At 37.5% G+C, this 22,205-nt stretch overlaps 1 protein-coding gene across 2 annotated transcripts in view; it reads left to right on the forward strand.

The window, feature by feature from the left end:
* The window catches only part of LOC123552800 (SR-related and CTD-associated factor 4-like), a 59,396-nt gene that overhangs the window by 32,963 nt on the left and 4,228 nt on the right, over window positions 1-22,205 (forward strand). The window contains exons 6-16 of one of the 2 annotated variants that reach the window (XM_053540887.1): window positions 697-903; window positions 1,155-1,228; window positions 1,877-2,042; window positions 5,673-5,860; window positions 9,432-9,518; window positions 10,522-10,604; window positions 10,923-11,023; window positions 12,356-12,463; window positions 14,023-14,188; window positions 14,467-14,607; window positions 18,420-18,595. In XM_053540887.1, coding sequence (XP_053396862.1) covers window positions 697-903; window positions 1,155-1,228; window positions 1,877-2,042; window positions 5,673-5,860; window positions 9,432-9,518; window positions 10,522-10,604; window positions 10,923-11,023; window positions 12,356-12,463; window positions 14,023-14,188; window positions 14,467-14,607; window positions 18,420-18,595 — 1,497 coding nt within the window. The remainder of the gene's footprint in view (window positions 1-696; window positions 904-1,154; window positions 1,229-1,876; window positions 2,043-5,672; window positions 5,861-9,431; window positions 9,519-10,521; window positions 10,605-10,922; window positions 11,024-12,355; window positions 12,464-14,022; window positions 14,189-14,466; window positions 14,608-18,419; window positions 18,596-22,205) is intronic. The other variant, XM_053540888.1, reaches the window with a different exon arrangement.

Raw genomic sequence — 22,205 nt, forward strand, 5'->3', positions numbered from 1 at the left:
ATGTTCAAATCTGGGTCAGGTGGGCTCAAAAACTAGGTCACTAGGTCAAATCAAAGGAAAAGCTTGTTGACACTGTAGAGGCCACATTTATGACAGTATCTTCAAAAGCCACATTTTTGGTCCAATCTTAATGAAAATTGGTCAGAATATTCGTTTTCATGAAATCACTAGGTCAAACATGTTTACACTGTTACGGTGTTTTTCTCAGGTGAGCGACCTAGGGCCATCTTGGCCCTCTTGTTTTAACTAAAAGTCTTTACTGACGCAATACACAGACGCAATTTTGACCCAAAATGTATGATCATTTTTTGTCTGATTTTTAAAAAAAAATTGAAGTATTGTCGTCACTTGATCGTGACTCACGTTGGTAAAATGTTTTGTTTATGTCCAGCTTTTCTCAAAAACTGTAAGAGCTACAGTTTTGAAACTTGGCATACTAGTTTATCATCATTAGATGACTATGTAGGATAAGAACCACAACTCTGGTATGCATTTTGTCAGAATTATTGCCCTTTTTCCGATTGATTTTTTAGCCATTTGGTCTTATTCCCATTTGAAAAATTATAATTTTTACAGTTTTGAGAGAAAAGAAATCCCCTTATTTAGGTAAAAGTGATCTTTGACAGTTGAGTCAATTTGATCTTGGTTATCACTACTTACTCTGGATCTGTGTTAAGCAGTGATGATATATTACAGGGTAACACAAGTCTGAGTGCTCAGCAGCAGCAGTTACAGCAGTTACAACTTCTGCAGCAACAGTTGATACAGCAGACAGCACTCATGCAGCAACCAACAGGTGGCGCTCCTCTCATAGACGCAAATTTACTCGCACAGATACAAGCACTGACCAACCAACTACTACAGAAAACTGAAGCTAAACCAGATGAAGGAGGATTTAACAAGGTTGGTTGTGTTTTTGCACTCTAAGCTCTTGATTTTGTCATTTCTTTTGCCAGTGGTAAATTGGAAACTAGTTTGTAGTGTTAGAAGTAGACCTTTCTATAAAGCTGTTTAAAAATAACGTCTGGTTGATAGTATCTTGAGACACAGAAGTCTGATGTTAATATACATTCAGTTGAAAACAAAGCTATTGTTTTAAAAATATATTGTTAACAATGTGACACCAGTTTTCAGACATTTTTCTATCCTTACAGAAACTTCTAGATTTTGACTATGGAGAGAGTGATGATGAAGAAGATAAAAGGCCTCCACAGCAAAATATTACTGGGTTAGTCTTTTTAAAAATTCATAGATTCTAAATTATGCTAGAGGATTGCTTTTTATCTCTAATCTGTATATAGCCTAAGGAAAGGATTTTACAGGCTGTTGAAATCTACTCTGATTCTAAAACTGTAACCTTGAGTAAGAGGTCAGCCCTCACCCTTTTAACACTGTCTATATTTTCCATAAATTTATGTAATAGGGGAAAGGAATAATTTTGTATTAAAAATGAAGAAAAAGGTAACTTGTGCAGGAATATTCCATGAATTTTGTCCTATACTAAGTTAATGTTTTGATAAACTTTCATTCTATCTCAGTTATTACTATATACATTTGACTCAAACTTAAACTATTTCCAATATGGTTATCCACATTGGAGTCCTTAAACAATTCATTGATTGTTCCAGCTTCCTCAGATGTACCCTATTTCACCATCCAACATCGAAATAGTCTAGCAAACAGTCTCCTATGACAGCTCTTGTTTGTATATACAGTTCAACTTGCATTAAGAGACCTCTTAGGGAAGAAAAAGAAGTGGTCCCTAGACACAAATCGTCTTCTTAAACAACACAAAAAGAGGGACTGAAAAAGTGATCTCTTAACAGATGTAGTTTGCTCAAGCAAGTTTGACTTTTGTAGAATGATTTTGTTTCAGAGATGTTCAGACAATCTTAAATGACTCTGGTCTGATGCAACAGATCCATCAGGTATCACAGACCATACAAAAAAATAACGAGTACACAACAGAACTCACGGAACAGGAGAAAAGACGTAGAATCCTGGAGCAGCAGCAGGCAGAGTTTGATCATCAGATAGCACAGGTATGTCTTTTGCAGTATGTTGTTTTTACTCAATAGGCAACACCTTCACCTTGTTAGCTCACCTGAGCACAAAGCGTCGGCGGCGGCAGTGTCAGCAGTTTGACTGTTAACACTCTAGAGGTCACAGTTTTGGCCCAATCTTAATGAAACTTGGTCAGAATGTTACCCTCAAGAAAATCTTGGACGAGTTTGATATTGGGTCATCTGGGTTCAAAAACTAGGTCACCAGGTCAAATCAAAGGAAAAGCTTGTTAACACTCTAGAGGTCACAATTTTGACCCAATCTTAATTAAACTTGGTCAAAATGTTACCCTCAATAAAGTCATGGATGAGTTCGATATTGGGTCATCTGGGGTTAAAAACTAGGTCACCAGGTCAAATCAAAGGAAAAGCTTGTTAACACTGTAGAGGCCACATTCATGACTGTATCTTCACGAAACTTGGTCAGAATGTTAATCTTGATAATCTCAAGGTCCAGTTTGAATATGGGTCATGTAGGATCAAAAACTAGGTCACCAGGTCAAATCAAAGGAAAAGCTAGTTTACACTGTAGAGGCCACATTTATGACCATATCTTAATGAACTTGGTCAGAATGTTAAGCTTGATGATCTATAGGTCAACTTTAAATCCGTCAGGTGTGGTCAAAAATAGTCAAATCAAAGGAAAAGCTTGTTAACATGTAGAGGCACATTTATGACTTTATCCTCATGAAACTTGGTCAGAATGTAATCTTGATGACTTAGATGAAGTTCGAATTGGTCATGGGGTCAAAAATAGGTCACGGTCAATCAAGGAAAATCTTGTTAACACGTAGAGGCCACATTTTACTGATTGATGAAACTTGGTCAGAATGTTAATTTGTTGATCTCAGTTCCAGTTTGAATATGGTCATGTAGGTCAAAACTAGGTCACCAGGTCAGATATAAGAAAAGCTAGTTTAAAATGTAGGGGCCACATTTATGACGTATTTGATGCAACTGGGTCAGATGTTAAGCTTGATATCTATAGGTCAATTAATCTGGTCAGTAGGTTCAAAAACTAGGTCACTAGGTCAAATCAAAGAAAAGCTTCTAACACTCTAGAGGCCACATTAGACTGTATCTTCATGAAACTTGAATGTTAATCTGATGATTTTAGTCACGTTCGAATCTGGTCATGTGGGGTCAAAAACTAGATCACGGGGTCAAATCAAGGAAAACTTTTAACATGTAGAGGCACATTTATGATCATATCTTAATGAAATTGGTCAGAATGTTAATCTTGATGATCTTTAGGTCATAGTCAGGTGAGCGATACGGCTCATGGCCTCTTTTTTAGCTCACATGTCACAAGTGACGTGTGAGCTTGTGATCGCGCAGCGTCCGTCGTCCGTCCGTGCATAAATTTTGCTTGTGAACCTCTCAGAGGTCACATTTTCATGGATCTTTATGAAAGTTGGTCAGAATGTTCATGTTGATGATATCTAGGTCAAGTTCAAACTGGGTCATCGTGTGGTCAAAAACTAGGTCAGTAGGTCTAAAAATAGAAAAACCTGTGACCTCTCTAGAGGCCATATTTTTCAAAGATCTTCATGAAAGTTGGTCAGAATGTTCATCTTGATGATATCTAGGTCAAGTTCGAAACTGGTCACTTGCCTCAAAAACTAGGTCAGTAGGTCAAATAATAGAAAACTTGTGACCTTCTAGAGGTCCATATTTTTCATGGATTCTGTATGAAAGTTGGTCTGAGTGTTCATCTCTGAGATGTCTAGGCCAAGTTCGAAACTGGGTCAGCTGGGTCAAAAACTAGGTCATTAGGTCTAAAAATAGAAAAACTTGTGACCTCTTAGAGGTCATTTTTGAATGGATCTTCATGAAATTGGTCAGAATGTTCACCTTGATGATATCTAGGTCAAGTTTGAACTGGGTCAGTGCCATCAAAACTAGGTCAGTAGGTCAAATCATAAAAAAACCTTGTGACCTCTCTAGAAGCCATATTTTTCATGGGACTATTGAAGGTTAGTCTGAATGTTCATCTTGATGTATATCTAGGCCAAGTTCGAAACTGGGTCAACTGTGGTTAAAAACTAGGTCAGTAGGTCTAAAAATAGAAAAACCTCCATAGAGGCCATATTTTTCACAAGGTCTTCATGAAAATTGGTCAGAATGTTCACGTTGATGATATCTAGTTTAAATTTGAAACTGGGTCATGTGCCATCAAAAACTAGGTCAGTAGGTCAAATAATAGAAAAGCCTTGTGACCTCTCTAGAGGCCATATTTTTCATGGGATCTGTATGAAAGTTGGTCTGAATGTTCATCTTGATTATATCTAGTAATTTCAAACTGGGTCAGCTTGCGATCAAAAACTAGGTCATTAGGTCTAAAATAGAAAAGCTGTTGACCTCCTAGAGGCCATATTTGAATGGATCTTAATGAAAATTGGTCAGAATGTTCATCTTGATGATTCTAGGTCAAGTTTGAAACGGGTCACGTGCCATCAATAATAGTCAGTAGGTCAAATTAATGAAAAGCCTTGAGACCTCTCTATAGGCCATATTTTTCATGGGATCTGTATGAAAGTTGGTCTGAATGTTCATCTTGATGATATCTAGGTCAGGTTCAAAACTGGGTCACATGAGCTCAAAAACTAGGTCACTATGTCAAATAATAGAAAAAAAATGACGTCATACTCAGTTCAAAACTGGGTCATGTTGGGACAGGTGAGAGATTCAGGACCATCATGGTCCTCTTGTTTTGAAAAGCTGTCAAAATGTAACAGTAATGAAAAAATAGGTTGTAAATGCATTAAGTCAGCATACTACTACTGTGTGTCTGTCTGTCTGTCACTATAAGTGTCTGTCTGTCACAAATCTTGTCTGTACTCTAAGTCGAACATTTCTCATCCGATCTTCACCAAACTTGAACAAAATGTGTTTGCCGTTAAGTCCTCGGCCAAGTTTGATTTAGCCAAATTGGCCGAGACGCATCGGAATTATGGCCCTTTAATTACTGAAAATACTGATGCCAGTGATAAGGCCTTGGTGCATGTTGACTCAGATACATAATGGAGAAGAAATGCCAATGTAGATGTTTAGGCAGTTGTGGGAGACATGCACTTTTCTTAAAAGCAGCTCTAGATGAAATAATGGTTTAACCTATCATTGTTAATTTTGATAACTTGATAAATGGTCATTGTCTTGTTGCATGTTACTGTTTTTCAGTGAAATCATTTATCAAAGAGGTTAAGAAAGAGTTGCCGTTTACTAGATAATCTTGAGTTTAATCTTGCAGCTAGGGTTTAAATAGTCATGAAGATGAGATAATGATTTTGATAGCAGTTAATAGTAATTTGAGTTACAAATGAAAGTAGTAATTTTAGTTACAAATGATAAGTAGTTATTTGAGTTACAAATGATAAGTAGTAATTTTAGTTACAAATGATAAGTAGTTATTTGAGTTACAAATGAAAATAAATATCTCATCAGACAAACTGATTTCAGTTTATAACTGTCAGATTTTCAGACTGCAGATTTTATGTATAAACAGTATAGAATTGACTTTTGCGTGATTTCGATAAATGATTTTACATCAATCACTAATACAGCTTAGTTTAGTGTTCATACTAACAAAGCACTATTGGCAATATAAAGGGTGTTCAGCAACCACCTCTACCTTTTGGTTCCCAGCCTCCAGCTCCTGATGGCGATTTTGTGGAAGAGGGAGAGTACACGGAAGAAGTTCAAGACGAGGATTTCCGTGAGCACCAACAATTTAGGGATCGAGACGATCGTGATAGACGGGAGAGGAGACGCAGATCTCGGGACAAGTCCCGATCTAGGTATATCAATTTTTAACACTGTTGAATAAAAGAAATACACCTGGCTATCTAAATAGATTGAGCTTTCATTTGTAATCCAGGAACTGTTACTTCGGAGTGAAGAATATATATATGCAGAGACACTGTTTGTTCCCTGAATTTCTAGTTCACCTGAGCAGGAAATGCTCATGATAGCATTTAGGATCATTGGATGACCATCAGTTTTCACAACTTTTAGCTCATCTGATGGTGAGCTATTGTGATTACGCTATGTCCATTATGCTTGTGTGCATCCGTCAGATGTCACAGTTTCTTTAAACAACATCTCCAAAACCACTGAATAGATTTTGATGAAATTTTACACAAATGATCATTCCATAGTGTTCCTGTCCATTGAATATATGGGTCACTATGGTTAAAAATGGGTTTTCAGCTTTCAAAATTTAAAAATCTTCTTCTCTGAAGTGATAATAGCTAGAGCCTGGATATTTGGCTTGTGATATCAGGGTTTGACTCTCTACCATAATTTTTCAAATTATTGCCCTAGGGTAAAAAAAATGGTCACGCCCCTGGGTGTGTCATGTATATACTAGATGCTTATATATAAGAAACTTTGAAAAATCTTCTTCTCTGAAGCCATAATAGCTTAAGCTTTGATATTTGGCATGTGATATAAGGGTTTGACCCACTACCACTACCAAAAAATGTTCAAATTATTGCCCTAGGGTCAGAATTAGCCAGGGCCCTGTGTGTGACATGTATTTACGATGGCCTTATAATTTTAGTTATATATAAAAAACTTTGAAAGTCTTCTCTGAAGCCATAATAGCTAGAGCCTTAGTATTTTGTGTGTGATATCAGGGTTTGACTGGCTACCACAGTTGTTCAAATTATTGCCCATTATGTGCAACATTTATATAAGGAAGACTAATATAAAAGAAACTTTGAATCCATAATAGCTAAAGTCTCTTATTTATGAAAACCTGTCCACCAGCTTAGCTCAATAGGGAGAGCACAGATCTACGAATCTTGGGGTCATGAGTTTGATACCCAGGCAGGGCTGTGTTCTCCATGACAATTTGATGAAAGACATTGTGTCTGAAATCATTAGTCCTCCACCTCTTATTCATGTGGGGAAGTAGGCAGTTACTTGTGGAGAACAGGTTTGTACTGGTACAGAATCCAGGAACTCTGGTTAGGTTAACTGCCCGCCATTAGATAACTGAAATACTGTTGAAAAACGGCTTTAAACCTAAAATAAACCCAAAACAAACGAACAAAATTTATGTAAACCTAACTCTGTACTTGTACTAATACATTATACAAACACACTTTAAGCCTTTTACACAGGTGGGCACATTAGGGTCAATGACCCTCTTGTTTTTCTTTTTAGCTCATCTGATTTTTTGGAAAAAAATGATGAGTTATTGTCATCACTTGATCGGTGTCGGCGTTGCCTGGTTAAGTTTTATGTTTAGATCAGCTTTTCTCCTAAACTATAAAAGCTATTGCTTTGAAACTTGGAACACTTGTTCACCATCATAAGCTGACCGTGTACAGCAAGAAACATAACTCCATCCTGCTTTTTGCAAGATTTATGGCCCCTTTTGGACTTAGAAAATATCAGATTATTGTTTAAGTTTTATGTTTAGGTCAGCTTTTCTCCTAAACTTTTCAAGCTATTGCTTTGAAACTTGCAACAGTTGTTCACCATCATAAGCTGACTATGTACCAAGAAACATAACTCCATCCTTTTTTTTGCAAGAATTATGGCCCTTCTTGGACTTAGAAAATCATGGGTAGGACAATTTTTCTATTATACAAAAAAAAATCAGATGAGCGTCAGCACCCACAAGGCGTTGCTCTTGTTTAAGTACATATCATAAACCACTAAAACTGCCCGCTTAGCTCAGTAGGGTGAGCGTAGATCTATGAATCATGTGGTGGTGAGTTTGATCCCCAGGAGGAGTGTATGTTCTCCATAGAAGACATTTGTGTCTGACATCGTTTGTCCTCCACCTCTATTTCATCTGGGGAAGTTGGCATTTACTTGCGGAGAACAGGTTTATACTGGTTCACAATCCAGGAACACTAGGTGAACTGCTCGCTGGTATATAACTGAAGTACTGTTGAAAAACGGCGTTAAACCCAAACAAACATAAACCACTTTAAAACAGACTTCACAGGAATGGTCCATGAATAGTCCCCTTTCAGATTCCTTCAAATCCATTTCATACATGTAGAATTCTAGTTGCCAAAGCAACCAAATGATTCTCAGAAACTGCTTGTCCCATTTTGAAATAATTTCACAGAAATGTTCCTAGGATGACCCTCTACTAAGATTTTTCGGATCATTCTGTTTTCTCAAAAAACATGGCCACCATGTGGGACTAGTTTTCCCAACATGACTGTATGGAAAAGTTTGAAAATCTCGAACAGCCAGCCAGAGTTTTAAATAATTTCACTGCAATACTCCTTGCATGACCTTAAAAATTTCTTCAGGCCATGTTGATTTGTTAAAAAACATGACTGCTTTGTGCGGTGCTAGTTTTTAACATACCTGAGCATGAAATTCTCATGATGAGCTATTGTGATCACCCTTTGTCCATTGTGCCTCATCAGCAGTGTGACTGTTACCACTCTAGAGATCATAGTTTTGGTCAGATCAGAATGTAACTGATACAGCATTTTTGACTTGATCTTCCTAAAACCTTATCTATGAATTTAAGGTTTAAGTTCAAAACATGTTACTTGAGGTCAAAAACTAGGTCACTCTTTCAAATCATAAAAAAACTTTGTTAACAGATGATTTAAAAAAAAACACTGTCAAAATGTCCGACTCCATGAAATAAGGTCAAGTTCGAAACTCGGTTACCTCAGATCTTAAAACTAGGTCACTAGATCAAATTGTAAAAAGCATTGTTAACACTGTAGAGGCTACATTTTCTACTTGATAATCAGAAATCTTTGTTAGAATGTCTGTCTCTGTGAAACCATGGCGATGGATTCCATCAGGAATGAGATGTCGAGAGTGATTAATGTAAGTTGTAGAACTTCCTTCACAATCGACCTTAAATAAATTATGTACAAACTAAGACTGAGTTATCTGACATCTTAAACTAGGTCACTGGGTCAGATCATAGAAAAACCTTGTAAACACACTATAGACAACATTGTTGACTTGATCTTCATAAAAGTTTGCCAGAATGTTAATAGGTCAAATTATTGAAAAACTTTGATAATGATTTATGTTATTTACTTAAAAACATGGTCAAAATGTTTGTCTGTATGAAATCTAGGCCAAATTAGATACTGTGTTATCTTGGGTAAGAAATAGGTCAGGTGAGCAATACAGGGCCCTCTTCTTTTTATATGACTATATGGAAAATTTTAATCTGGCTTGATTTGAAAACAATTTCTCAGCAGCAATGTTCCTTGAGTGACCCTCCACTAAATTCCTTTAAATCATTCCGATAGTTTGTTTACAACTTTAACTCTTTCACTTCCACAGCAGAACAAGTTTTAAACTTGGAGTAGTATGAATAAATAATAATTAGTTAAAATCATAGCTGAAAGTTCATTTGATTTTCAGAACACCTAAAAGACGCAGAAGATCACGATCAAGGTCCAGGGACCGTCGGCGAAGATCAAGATCACGAGATAGACACAGGAGGTCAAGGTTAGTGCTGGTTTTTGTTATCCAGGAAAAAAACTGTTCTTAGATTAAAGGTCCAATACTAAGGAAAGTGAACATTTTAATTTCTTTTAAAAAGCACAGAAACTATTTCATTTTATTGGAAAATGAAAGTTGGTATGTAGAAATTCGAAATAAATCGCAGTATATGTACAATTATTTTTCTATGAAGTATGAAGAAAGTTAAAAAGACCTGGGGGGTCATTCTGTCAATTCATTGAAATTTCAACACAATACACATACATTTCTTTGAGTTCCAAAGATCTTCTGTAAATTTTGACCTGCCAATCTTCATTATTTAGTGTCTTGCAGAAGTCTATGCACTGGCTATGAAAAAAATTGCCAACTCACTTTCCCTTAGTAATGGACCTTTAACAAAATTTCCTTTATTATTAATTTGTTTTTTATAAGTTCACCTGCACCAAAAGTTCAGAGTAATAGGTGGATGATCTGTCGTCCATCATTTGTTGTCTGTCGTCAGAATTATGCCAAGGCCCTGCCCTCTCTCAAGTTTGTTCAGATGGGGGCTCTTGGCCCCTTATAGGGGCCACAAGAGATAAAAATAGAAAAACCTTTTAAAAAACCTTCTCATTAACTGCTGAATGGATCTTCATCAAGCTTGGCCAGTAGCATCATTGTAATGCACTCTCCCAATTTTTTTTTTCAAAAGGGGGATAATTGGCCTCAATAAGGGTATTGAGGTTATTAGAACGAAAAATAGAAATGTTTTTTACTATTTCTTGTCATGGATCTGCATCAAACTTGGTATGTAGAATCATTGTCCTTGCTCAAATTTGTTTAAATGAGGGCATTTGGCCTGTTTTGTGATTTTGTATGCTAAACACAGATATTACCATTTATGATTTAGTGTATTATATGTTTATTCAAGATCAAATATTCTGGGTCAGGTGAGCAAATTACGGCTTATATTGCTCTCTTGTTAATTTCACCTACAGACTGAAATTCTGCTATTTTGTATAACTTGCAGGTCAAAAGACAGAGAAAAGAAGGAGAGGGAAAGAGATAGAAAGAAGAAGGGTCTGCCTCTTGTGAGAGCAAACTTTGTTACCAGTAAGTATGTCATATTCTGCAAAGAGAATATTAGGTTACTGTCTTTAAAATTCAAATTTATTACACAAGTCAAAGAAAATATTAAGTTGAGGCTTTTAGAAAACAAATGCTACGGAGGAGTACTTCAGTTTCCTTGAGGGATTTCATTATAAAAAATGTTCATGGCAATTGCAAATACATTATATTGTACTAGTTTATGAAAATTGTAGCATGTATTTGTATGTACATAAAAACCATCAGCATGCAGTATTGTAAGAAAGACAGTTTGTATCTATCAGGTTATAGTTTTTGATGTGAGGTTTTTGCTTACATTTTCAGTTTGCACTACAACAATATGGATTGGACATTTAAACAAGTTTACATCTGAGGATGAACTGAAGACTGAACTGGAAAGATACGGACCTGTGGAAAATATTAATGTAAGCATATATTAATAATCTGTGTAAAGGTGTGACATAGGGTGACATCTAGAAAGTGACGCCCAGTTTCAAGAGTTAATGACAGCATCACACAATGACGAAAAGGTCTGTATCTGTGTTATTTCAGGAACAATTTTAATACGCCCGAAGGAACGTATTATGTTATGATGCCGGTGTCCGTCTGTTAGCAGTTTCATGTCCTCTTTGTAATTGTTGAACCCCTTAAAGAATTTTGAAGAAACTTGTCCAAAATGTTCACCACATCAAGACGACATTCAGAGTGCATGTTCTGGGTGCCTGGCTTCAAGGTCAAGGTCACAGGGGTCAAAGATGATATGACTTTGTTTTGTGTCCCTCTAACTCTTGAACTGCTTGAAGGATTTTAAAGAAGCTTGGCACAAATGTTTAGCACATCAAGTTGACATGCAGAGCGCATGTTTCAGATGGCTCTCTACAAGGTCAAGGTCACTCTTAGGGGTCAAAGGTGTCAGCTGTGTAACTCTTTAACCCATCGAAGGATTTAGAAGAAACTTAACACAAATGTTCACCACATAAAGACGATGTGCAGAGCGCATGCTTTGGATAGCTCACTTCAACGTCAGGGTCACATATATGGGTCAAAGGTCATATGACTTTCTTCATGTTTGCCTTGTAACCCTTGAACTGCATGAAGGATTTTAAAGAAACTTGGCACAAATGTTCACCACATCAAGATGACACGCAGAGCGCATGTTTCGGATGGCTTGTGTCAAGGTCACACTTGGGGAACCAATGTCATATGACTTTGTTTCATGTTCGCTCTTTAACTCTTTAACTGCTTCAAGGATTTTAAAGAAACTTTGCATGAATGTTCACCATTTCAAGGTGACATGCAGAGCGCACTTCAAGGATGATTAGATTTAGACATCAGTGTAAAGACAACCTATATTACATGTTGTCATTAACTTCAGAAATTTTTGAAAGTTCGGGGTAATTTTCTTTTGTAAATCTTTCCTATCTGTTTTGGAACTTTTTATATATTTTTTATCACAAGTTGTGTGCTGGCCACACACACATAAGCATTATCTTTGAATTCTTATTTCCAGACAACAGTTTGGTGATATGTCCATGCCTTGGATTTTATTTATACAAAATCAAATACCAAGAATTATTGATGAATGTTTATTTGACAGAAAATAAAAATGGATAACAGTCTAAAAAAAATTCCGAATAGTAGTGTAAGTTTAGGTAAGGCTATATGCTGGCTAGAGTTGCTGATTTTCACAAGTGAAAATGATAGACCTGGAAATGAAGTTAAAAAGAAAAGTTAACGAGTGTCTTGTTCTTTTATAGATGGTGCCTCCCAGAGGTTGTGCTTATGTTGTAATGAGCAATCGAAAAGATGCTTACAAGGCCATAGACCGACTGAAGGGCCATAAACTAAATGGAAGTGCACTGAAGGTAAGTCTGGGTTCAGTATGTGAAGTGTTGCACTTGGGATTTTGTTCCAGATTTCTGTCACGACCACAGTTATGACCCTTGATTGTCATATATACTGACGAGATACGAAAATGAAACAACATGTTTGTTGGGAGTTTTTAGAAAAACTAATTAAACAACACTCATAAACTTGGAATTAATTTAATCAGCAACTGATAAACAATCCATGTAAAAAATGTAACGATGATTATACATTCTCCATTATTACGTAATTGCTCTGTATTCCACATCAGTCAGCTTAAACATTAATACCAGGTATGTCCCCCATTTCTCTGGATCACTTCCTGAAATCGAGAATGCATTGAACGACAAAGATTACTGTAGACTCGACGCGGAATGCGCCCCTACTCATAAACCAGTACATTTGTTAACTCTGTACGTTTGTTGGAGGGTTAGGACGTTGACGTATTCGACGTTTAAACTCATCCCACAGATGCTCTATAGGGTTACAGTCAGGTGATAAAATCGGCCACGGCAACACAGGAATGTTGTTATTGTTCAGTAAGTTCATTGTCACTCTGGCTAGGTAGGGAGGAGCATTATCTTGCATGAATGTAATTTGGGTACGTTGCTGGAATATCGGCAGGACAACGGGCATGACAGTCTGATGTATATAGCTTTGCACGTTCAAATTACCGTTGCATAATCACTGGTTCTGACTTAAAGTTACTGTTGATAGCGCCCAAACCACAACGCTTCCGCCGCCGTAACACTCATGCTCCACAACACAGTTATCTGCAAAACGTTCATTACAACGATGGTACACGCGTACCCTTCTGTCTGCGTTGAACAAATTGAATCTGCACTCATCAGAAAACAAACCCTGTTCCAATTCACGTTGATGATGTTGGCAGGTACCCATTGGAGTCGATGACGTACAGTGAGTACGAGAACTTTGGCTGGCCAGCGGCACCGTATTCTGTAATTACGTAATTGTTTAATCACTGTGGTTCTATGGATTGGTCGACCCCTTGTCCCAACGACTATATTCGCAGTTGATGTCGCTAAGTTTATGATTACGTATATGACGTTGACAGTTGTAAACATTCTAACGTTGCGGTGTTGCCCCTGGTAGCGGACTGTCCAACATGGAGCCAGTACGATTGTATCGCTGAAGCAACCACGATAATTGTCCATCTGTTGATGTTAAAACGTCTATCGACCACTGGTTACATAATTCCACTTTCTAAAAGTCCTAAAATCCGATTTTGATCTCCGTTATTTTACTGCGGCATCACTTTAATTTATAATTATCCACAATTTTATTGATTTTATAAATTATAGGTGCATTATGCCTGTTCTCAAATGAAATTTAAAAGGAACTGGCCACATGGTAAATTTGTAGCAGCGCACAAGGAAAAGTTGCGGTACAAACTATCTGTTGTGCTGATTAAATTTGAACACAATGGGTAGAGGGTATCAAGATGTGTATGTGTTGAAAATTTTAAGGTGATGCTTTTTGTAATAAAAAAAAATTTCAGGCATATGTTTGTTAAAACTGAATGATATTTATCTCACAGACAGCATGGGCACAGAGTACAGGTATAAGAGAGTCAGAGTTTAAAGACAGCTGGGACTTGGATGAAGGTTCTATGTATATACCATGGGACAACCTGCCAAAAGACCTCTCATCTTTCCTAGAGGGGGCAATAATAGATGGTGTATCTCTACCAGACCATTTGAAAGGTACCTAATTGTCCAAAATTGCAATTTTTAATACACTAGGCAGTCAGCCACTCTTTGTTACTAATGTTACATTGTCTTTAACCTTTCAAGTCTTTCTTTCATCTGAACTGTGAATTATTTCCTATGGCAACATAGGTCTTCCTGCACCAGTAAAACTTTAAATTCCTTTTATATAGTGTTTCACAGAAATCATTGATTAGGTCGTCAGTAAATCTAGGATAGTTTTTCCCTACAATTTATATATGTGTACATCCACAATAACATGCATTATATTTCAGATATACCAACAGAGAAAGTGAAAGTAGAACAAACAGAACCACCAGTCACCACAACAGGTCAGGTTACAAATACAGCAGGAATGATAAACATGGCAGGGCAACCACCCATGCCCCAGATGCCAGGACAACCACCTATGATGGGTATGTGTAACTGACAGTTTCTTCAAATCCTCATGCTCTAACTGTTTGATTGTTTCTTTAAATCCTTGTGCTCTGACTGTTTCCTTAAATCTTTGTGTTTCTTTTGATCATGCAATGGTTTTGTTCCAAACCGTATCATCTGATCATTTACACTTATTGATGCTCACTGGGAGCTTTATGCATGATAGATGTTCACTGGTGGTGTTTTCATATCCTGGTTGCCCAACCAAGATAGTGTTATTTAAGCATAAATATAAATTTGATGAATGTACTTTGCCTAAGGCATGATATAAATATAAGGCGTATTGTATTATATTTGTTCATTATTTGCATTGACAACTATATATTAAGTTGAAATTCATTAGAAATGCAAGTCTGAAAAATTATTATTATCTCCCTTTTCCTATCTTGGTTGCACAACCATGATAGATTGGAAATAAATGAATTTAGAAGCTAGACATGGCTTTAAAACTTGTGTTTTAGTTCAGATTGTTGAAATATACCAGTATCTATCAAATGCAAATGTAAAACTAGAAATTACTTTGAAATAAAAGAAAATACTCAGCGTTTTAGATAATTCCATAATAAAGGGTGATAATAGCAAAATTTTATAAAAGTCATTAAAATATACATCTGTAACAGGGATCTAACACTATGTTATGGGTCTTTTTGTTCCTTAAATAATTCTCTAGTAGTATACAAGAAAAGTGAAAGATGTTGCATAAATGTGATTGACCACCTTTAAATCCTTGTGGTCTGACTGTTGCTTTAAATCCTTGTGGTTTGACAGTTTCTTCAAATCCTTTTGCTCTGGCTGTTTCTCTAAATCCTTTTGCTCTGGCTGTTTCTTTAGATCCTTTTGCTCTGGCTGTTTTGTTAAATCCTTTTGCTCTGGCTGATCCTTTAAATCCTTTTGCTCTGGCTGTTTCTCTAAATCCTTTTGCTCTGTTTTGTTAAATCCTTTTGCTCTGGCTGTTTCTTTAAATCATTTTGCTCTGGCTGATCCTTTAAATCCTTTTGCTCTGGCTGTTTCTCTAAATCCTTTTGCTCTGTTTTGTTAAATCCTTTTGCTCTGGCTGTTTCTTTAAATCCTTTTGCTCTGGCTGATCCTTTAAATCCTTTTGCTCTGGCTGTTTCTCTAAATCCTTTAGCTCTGACTGTTTTGTTAAATCCTTTTGCTCTGGCTGTTTCTTTAAATCCTTTTGCTCTGGCTGTTTCTTTAAATCCTTTTGCTCTGGTTGTTTCTCTAAATTCTTTAGCTCTGACTGTTTTGTTAAATCCTTTTGCTCTGGCAGTTTCTTTAAATCCTTTTGCTCTGGCTGTTTCTTTAAATCCTTTTGCTCTGGTTGTTTCTCTAAATTCTTTAGCTCTGGCTGTTTCTCTAAATCCTTTAGCTCTGACTGTTTTGTTAAATCCTTTTGCTCTGGCTGTTTCTTTAAATCCTTTTGCTCTGGCTGTTTCCTAAAATCCTTTTGCTCTGGCTGTTTCTCTAAATCCTTTAGCTCTGACTGTTTCGTTAAATCCTTTTGCTCTGGCTGTTTCTTTAAATCCTTTTGCTCTGGCTGTTTCTTTAAATCCTTTTGCTCTGGTTGTTTCTCTAAAGTCTTTAGCTCTGACTGTTTCTTTAAATCCTTTTGCTCTGGCTGTTTCTTTAAATCCTTTTGCTCTGACTTTTCCTTTAAATCCCTTTGCTCTGGCTGTTTCATTCAATGCAGTTTCTCTAAATCCTTTTGCTCTGGCTGTTTCTTTAAATCCTTTGCTCTGGCTCTTTTGTTAAATCCTTTGCTCTGGCTGTTTCTTTAAATCCTTTTGCTCTGTTTTGTTAAATCCTTTTGCTCTGGCTGTTTCTTTAAATCCTTTTGCTCTGGCTGTTTCATTCAATCCTTCTGCTCTGGCTTTTTAGCTCACCTGTCACAAAGTGACAAGGTGAGCTTTTGTGATCGCGCGGTGTCCGTCGTCCGTCCGTCCGTAAACTTTTGCTTGTGACCACTCTAGAGGTCACATTTTTCATGGGATCTTTATGAAAGTTGGTCAGAATGTTCATCTTGATGATATCTAGGTCAAGTAAGAAACTGGGTCACGTGCCATCAAAAACTAGGTCAGTAGGTCTAAAAATAGAAAAACCTTGTGACCTCTCTAGAGGCCATATATTTCAAAAGATCTTCATGAAACTTGGTCAGAATGTTTACCTTGATGATATCTAGGTCAAGTTCGAAACTGGGTCACGTGCCTTCAAAAACTAGGTCAGTAGGTCTAAAAATAGAAAAACCTTGTGACAACTCTAGAGGCCATATATTTCACAAGATCTTCATGAAAATTGGTCAGAACGTTCACTTTGATGATATCTAGGTCAAGTTCGAAACTGGGTCACATGCCGTCAAAAACTAGGTCAGTAGGTAAAATAATAGAAAAACCTTGTGACCTCTCTAGAGGCCATATTTTTCATGGGATCTGTATGAAAGTTGGTCTGAATGTTCATCTTGATGATATCTAGGTCAAGTTCGAAACTGGGTCATGTGCGGTCAAAAACTAGGTCAGTAGGTCTAAAAATAGAAAAACCTTGTGACCTCTCTAGAGGCCATATATTTCATGAGACCTTCATGAAAATTGGTCAGAATGTTCACCTTGATGATATCTAGGTCAAGTTCGAAACTGGGTCACGTGCGATCAAAAACTAGGTCAGTAGGTCAAATAATAGAAAAACCTTGTGACCTCTCTAGAGGCCATATTTTTCATGGGATCTGTATGAAAATTGGTCTGAATGTTCATCTTGATGATATCTAGGTCAGGTTTGAAAGTGGGTCACGTGCCATCAAAAACTAGGTCAGTAGGTCAAATAATAGAAAAACCTTGTGACCTCTCTAAAGGCCATATTTTTCATGGGATCTGTATGAAAATTGGTGTGAGTGTTCATCTTGATGATATCTAGGTCAAGTTTGAAACGGTCATGTGCGGTGAAAAACTAGGTCATTAGGTCTAAAAATAGAAAAACCTTGTGACCTATCTAGAGACCATACTTATGAATGGATCTCCATAAAAATTGGTCAGAATGTTCACCTTGATGATATCTAGGTCAAGTTTGAAACTGGGTCACGTGCCATAAATAACTAGGTCAGTAGGTCAAATAATAAAAAAACCTTGTGACCTCTCTAGAGGCCATACTTTTTATGGGATCTGTATGAAAGTTGGTCTGAATGTTCATCTTGATGATATCTAGGTCAAGTTTGAAACTGGGTCAACTGCAGTCAAAAACTAGGTCAGTATGTCTAAAATTATTAAAATCTTTTGACCTCTCTAGAGACCATATTTTTCAATGGATCTTCATGAAAATTGGTCAGAATTTTTATCTTGATAATATCTAGGTCAAGTTCAAAACTGGGTCACATGAGCTCAAAAACTAGGTCACTATGTCAAATAATAGAAAAAAGGACGTCATACTCAAAACTGGGTCATGTGGGAAGAGGTGAGCGATTCAGGACCATCATGGTCCTCTTGTTCGTTAAATCCTTTTGCTCGGCTGTTTCTTTAATTCCTTTTGCTTCGGCAGTTTCGTTAAATCCTCATGTCCATCTGTCATAATCAAAATTAACACATGTTCAGAACTTCACAGCCAAACTATCAGATTGGAATTTTTCATAGTTAAATGAAACATTCATTTGAAGCAGCAAGTTCAGATCTGAAGTAAACAAAGTCGAGTACCTACAAAATGTGATTCATTCCAAACCCTGAAATCAAATAGCAACAGAGTTAAATAAATTAAATTTTGAAAGTTTGAAGTTTGTTACATGTATCTGTATATTTGTGTTGAGTAGGTATGATGCCGGGAAACATGCCACCTATGCCTGGTATGATGCCTGGAATGCCAATGATGCCAATGCAGCGACCAGTTGTGCCCGGAATGCCACCTCAGGCTATGCCTATGACACCGGGAGCACCACCTCAGATGATGGCAGGATCTCAAGTACCCACCATGCCAGGGGTCAGACCAGTAAGAATTTTACTGTCTTTGACATTATAAAGCAATAGAGAATAATATTAAATTCAACCCAGTTAGTGCATTTGATAGATTTTGCCAAGTCAGCCTAAAATACTGCTTTGCAAGTGAAATATTCTTAATTATTTGATTCGGAAATCCTTTAACAAAATTACATTATTACATTAAATAACTGATAGTTCATTCTACTTAGAATTCAACTTACATATCTATACACCTCAAGTTGTTGCAGCCTTATCTGTCACAAAATCTTGCTCCCTGTACTCCCTATAGACTTACAGAAATGTATCATGAGGAAGTGAACTTGTGCATATTGCTAGGACTTGAATGTACCAGGCTGTATTTGGGAGTTATAGTCTGTCCAGAAATATTTTTAGTTGACAAGTACTCGGGTTGAGCTATTGTGATTGCTGACTATCCATTGTCCATCCATTCATATTTTTGTCGAGCCCGCTTGTGGTGAGCTCGATATAGTCGCCACTTTCAGGGGCTTTGTGTATGTGCGTGCATGTGTGCGTCTGTCCAATTTTGTCCGGACCATAACTTTGACATGCATTGACCAATCTTGTATATATTTGGCATGAATGTTTACCTCAATGAGAAGGCATGTCATGCTCAAACCCCATGTTTCTGTCTTAAAGTTCAAGGTCACAGTTGGAGGTCAAAGGTCAAATGAAGTTTGTCCAGAGCATTTCTTCTTCATGCGTGGTGGGATTTTGATGCTACTTGGCATGAATGTTCACCATTATGAGATGGAGTGTCTTGGGCAAGAACCAGGTCCCTAGGTCCAAGGTCAAGGTCACACTTGACAGCTGGCGGGCTCAACATTCTGCCCGTGAGCATACTTGTTAAGCTCAACTGACCCTCTTGTTCAAATTTGGGCGATTGCCCCTTGTAGGGGCTGCTAGAGCTTAAAACAGAAAAAACTTTAAACAACTGCCCATGAACCGCTTTATTAACTTTCATAAAACTTGGTCTGTGACATCATGATAAGGCCCTCGTCCAACATTGTTTAAATGACAATGTGTTCGAGTTAAAAATAGAAATACCTTTAAACAACTTTTTTCTCATGAACTGCATGATGCATCTTCTTTAAACTTTGTGTGGGGCATTAATGTAAAGTCTGCTCCCAAATTTGAGAACCCAGACCCATTTAAGGGCCGCTAGAGCTAAAAATAGAAATACCTTTAACCTTTACCCTGCTAAATCTTTAAAATGGACTGGTCCATCTTTGAATTTGGGCAGTACCACTTGTTAATCAGAGAGGTGTACACTGAAAATTTACTGACAAAATAGCGAACAGTGCAGACCATGATCAGCCTGCACGAATGTGCATGCTTGTCTTGGTCGCAAAGGCAAAAACACTTGCCACCAGCAGGCTCAAGGTTAAACAACTTATCATGAACTGCTTGATTGATCTTCATTGAACTTTAGTCTGTAACGTCATTGCAACATCCTCTCTTTATTTTGTTCAGATGGGTGCACTTGGCCCCTGTTAGTGGCCACTAGAGCTAATAATAAAAACACCTTTTAAAATTTCCTCTTATGAACTGCTTGATGAATCTTCATTAAACTTGGTCTGTAGCATCATAGAAGGTCCGCTTCAAAAAAAATTAAAATGGGGACACCCTGCCCATTTTAGAGGCTGCTAGTGCTAAAAACAGAAATATCTTTGAACAACTTTTCACGAACTGCTTGATGGATCTTCAACAGACTTGACCTGTAGCATCATTGTAAGGTCCTCTTTCAAACTTGTTGAAATGGGGGCTGCCTGGTCCCTAATTGGGGGCCGTTGGAGCTAAATATAGAAAAACATTTAAACAAGTTCTTCCCCTGAACTGCTAGATGCATTTAACCATTGTAAAGAGACCTTCCAAAACACCCTCATCCAGTTCCAATGTCTGTGTGTATTTTTTCCACCCAATGTTAAAGATACCTAAGAAGCATGTAGTGTTTGAATTGTTTGTCATCTGCAAGTCCTGTTCTTTCATAGGACAGCAAATGCTGTTGCTCTTCCTGTGTGCAAGATATATTTGGAGAACATAACGTCATTTTATTGTTGACTCTTTTTATGCCCCCCTTCGAAGAAGGTGGGGTATATTGTTTTGTTATGCCCCCCTTCGAAGAAGGTGGGGTATATTGTTTTGCAGATGTCGGTCGGTCGGTTGGAATGTAGACCAATCCATTTCCGGATGATAACTCAAGAACGCTTGGGCCTAGGATCATGAAAGTTGATAGGGAGGTTATTCATCACCAGCAGATGACCCCTATTGATTTTGAGGTCTGTCAAGGTCACAGTGACCCTGAATAGTAAAACGGTTTCCGGATGATAACTCAAGAATGCTTGGGTCTAGGATCATGAAAGTTGATAGGGAGGTTGGTCATGACCAGCAGATGACCCCTATTGATTTTGAGGTCAATATGTTAAAGGTCAAGGTCACAGTGATCCTGAACAGTTAAACGGTTTCCGGATGATAACTCAAGAACGCATAGGCCTAGGGTCACAAAAGTTGATAGGGAGGTTGGTCATGACCAGCAGATGACCCCTATTGATTTTGAGGTCAGTATGTCAAAGGTCAAGGTCACATTGACCAGGAACAGTAATTAGGTTTCCGGGCACTAACTCAAGAACGCTTGGGCCTAGTGTCAGGAAAATTGATAGTTAGGTTGATCATGATCAGCAGATGACCCCTATTGATTTTGAGGTCAAAGGTCAAGGTCACATTGGCCAGGAACAGTTAAAACGGTTTCTGATCTTCTTGTCTAAAACCACAGAGCCTAGGGCTTTGATATTTAGTATGAAGCATCATCTAGTGGTCCTCTACCAAGATGATTCAAATTATTGCCCTGGGATCTTATATGGCCCCGCCCCGGGGGTCACATGGTTTATATAGACTTATATAGGGAAATATTTGAAAAACCTCTTGTCCAAAACCTCAGGGCCTAGGGCTTTGATATTTTGTATGTGACATCATCTAGTGGGCTTCTACTAAGATTGTTCAAATTATCCCCCTAGGGTCAAATATGGCCCCGCCCCGGGGGTCACATGGTTTACATAGACTTATATAGGGCAAAACTTTGAAAATCTTCTTGTTCAAACCACAAAGACTAGGGCTTTGATATTTGTAATGTAGCATCATCTAGTGATTCTCTACCACGTTTGTTCAAATTATCCCCCTAGGGTCAAATATGGCCCCGCCCTGGGGGTCACATGGTTCATATAGACTTATATAGGGAAAAGCTTTTAAAATCTTCTTGTCAATAACCTACAACATTTAAATTTTGACCACATGTATGGTTTTGAGTGGCAAGATGAACCTTGACATGAGTTGACCTTGACCTAGTGACCTACTTTCACATTTTTGAAGGTACAGGCTTCAAATTTGGACCACAGGCATAGTTTTGTGTTCCGAAATGAAATTTGACCTTGATTTTGACCTAGTGACCTACTTTCACATTTCTCAAGCTACAACCTTCAAATTTGGACCACATGCATAGTTTTGTGTACCAAAAAAAATTTTGACAATGAAATTGACCTAATGACCTACTTTCACAGTTTTGAAGGTACAGGCTTCAAATTTTGACCACATGCATAGTTTTGGTA

This window comes from Mercenaria mercenaria, chromosome 4 (genome assembly GCF_021730395.1).
Source record: "Mercenaria mercenaria strain notata chromosome 4, MADL_Memer_1, whole genome shotgun sequence".
Lineage (NCBI taxonomy): Eukaryota > Metazoa > Mollusca > Bivalvia > Venerida > Veneridae > Mercenaria > Mercenaria mercenaria.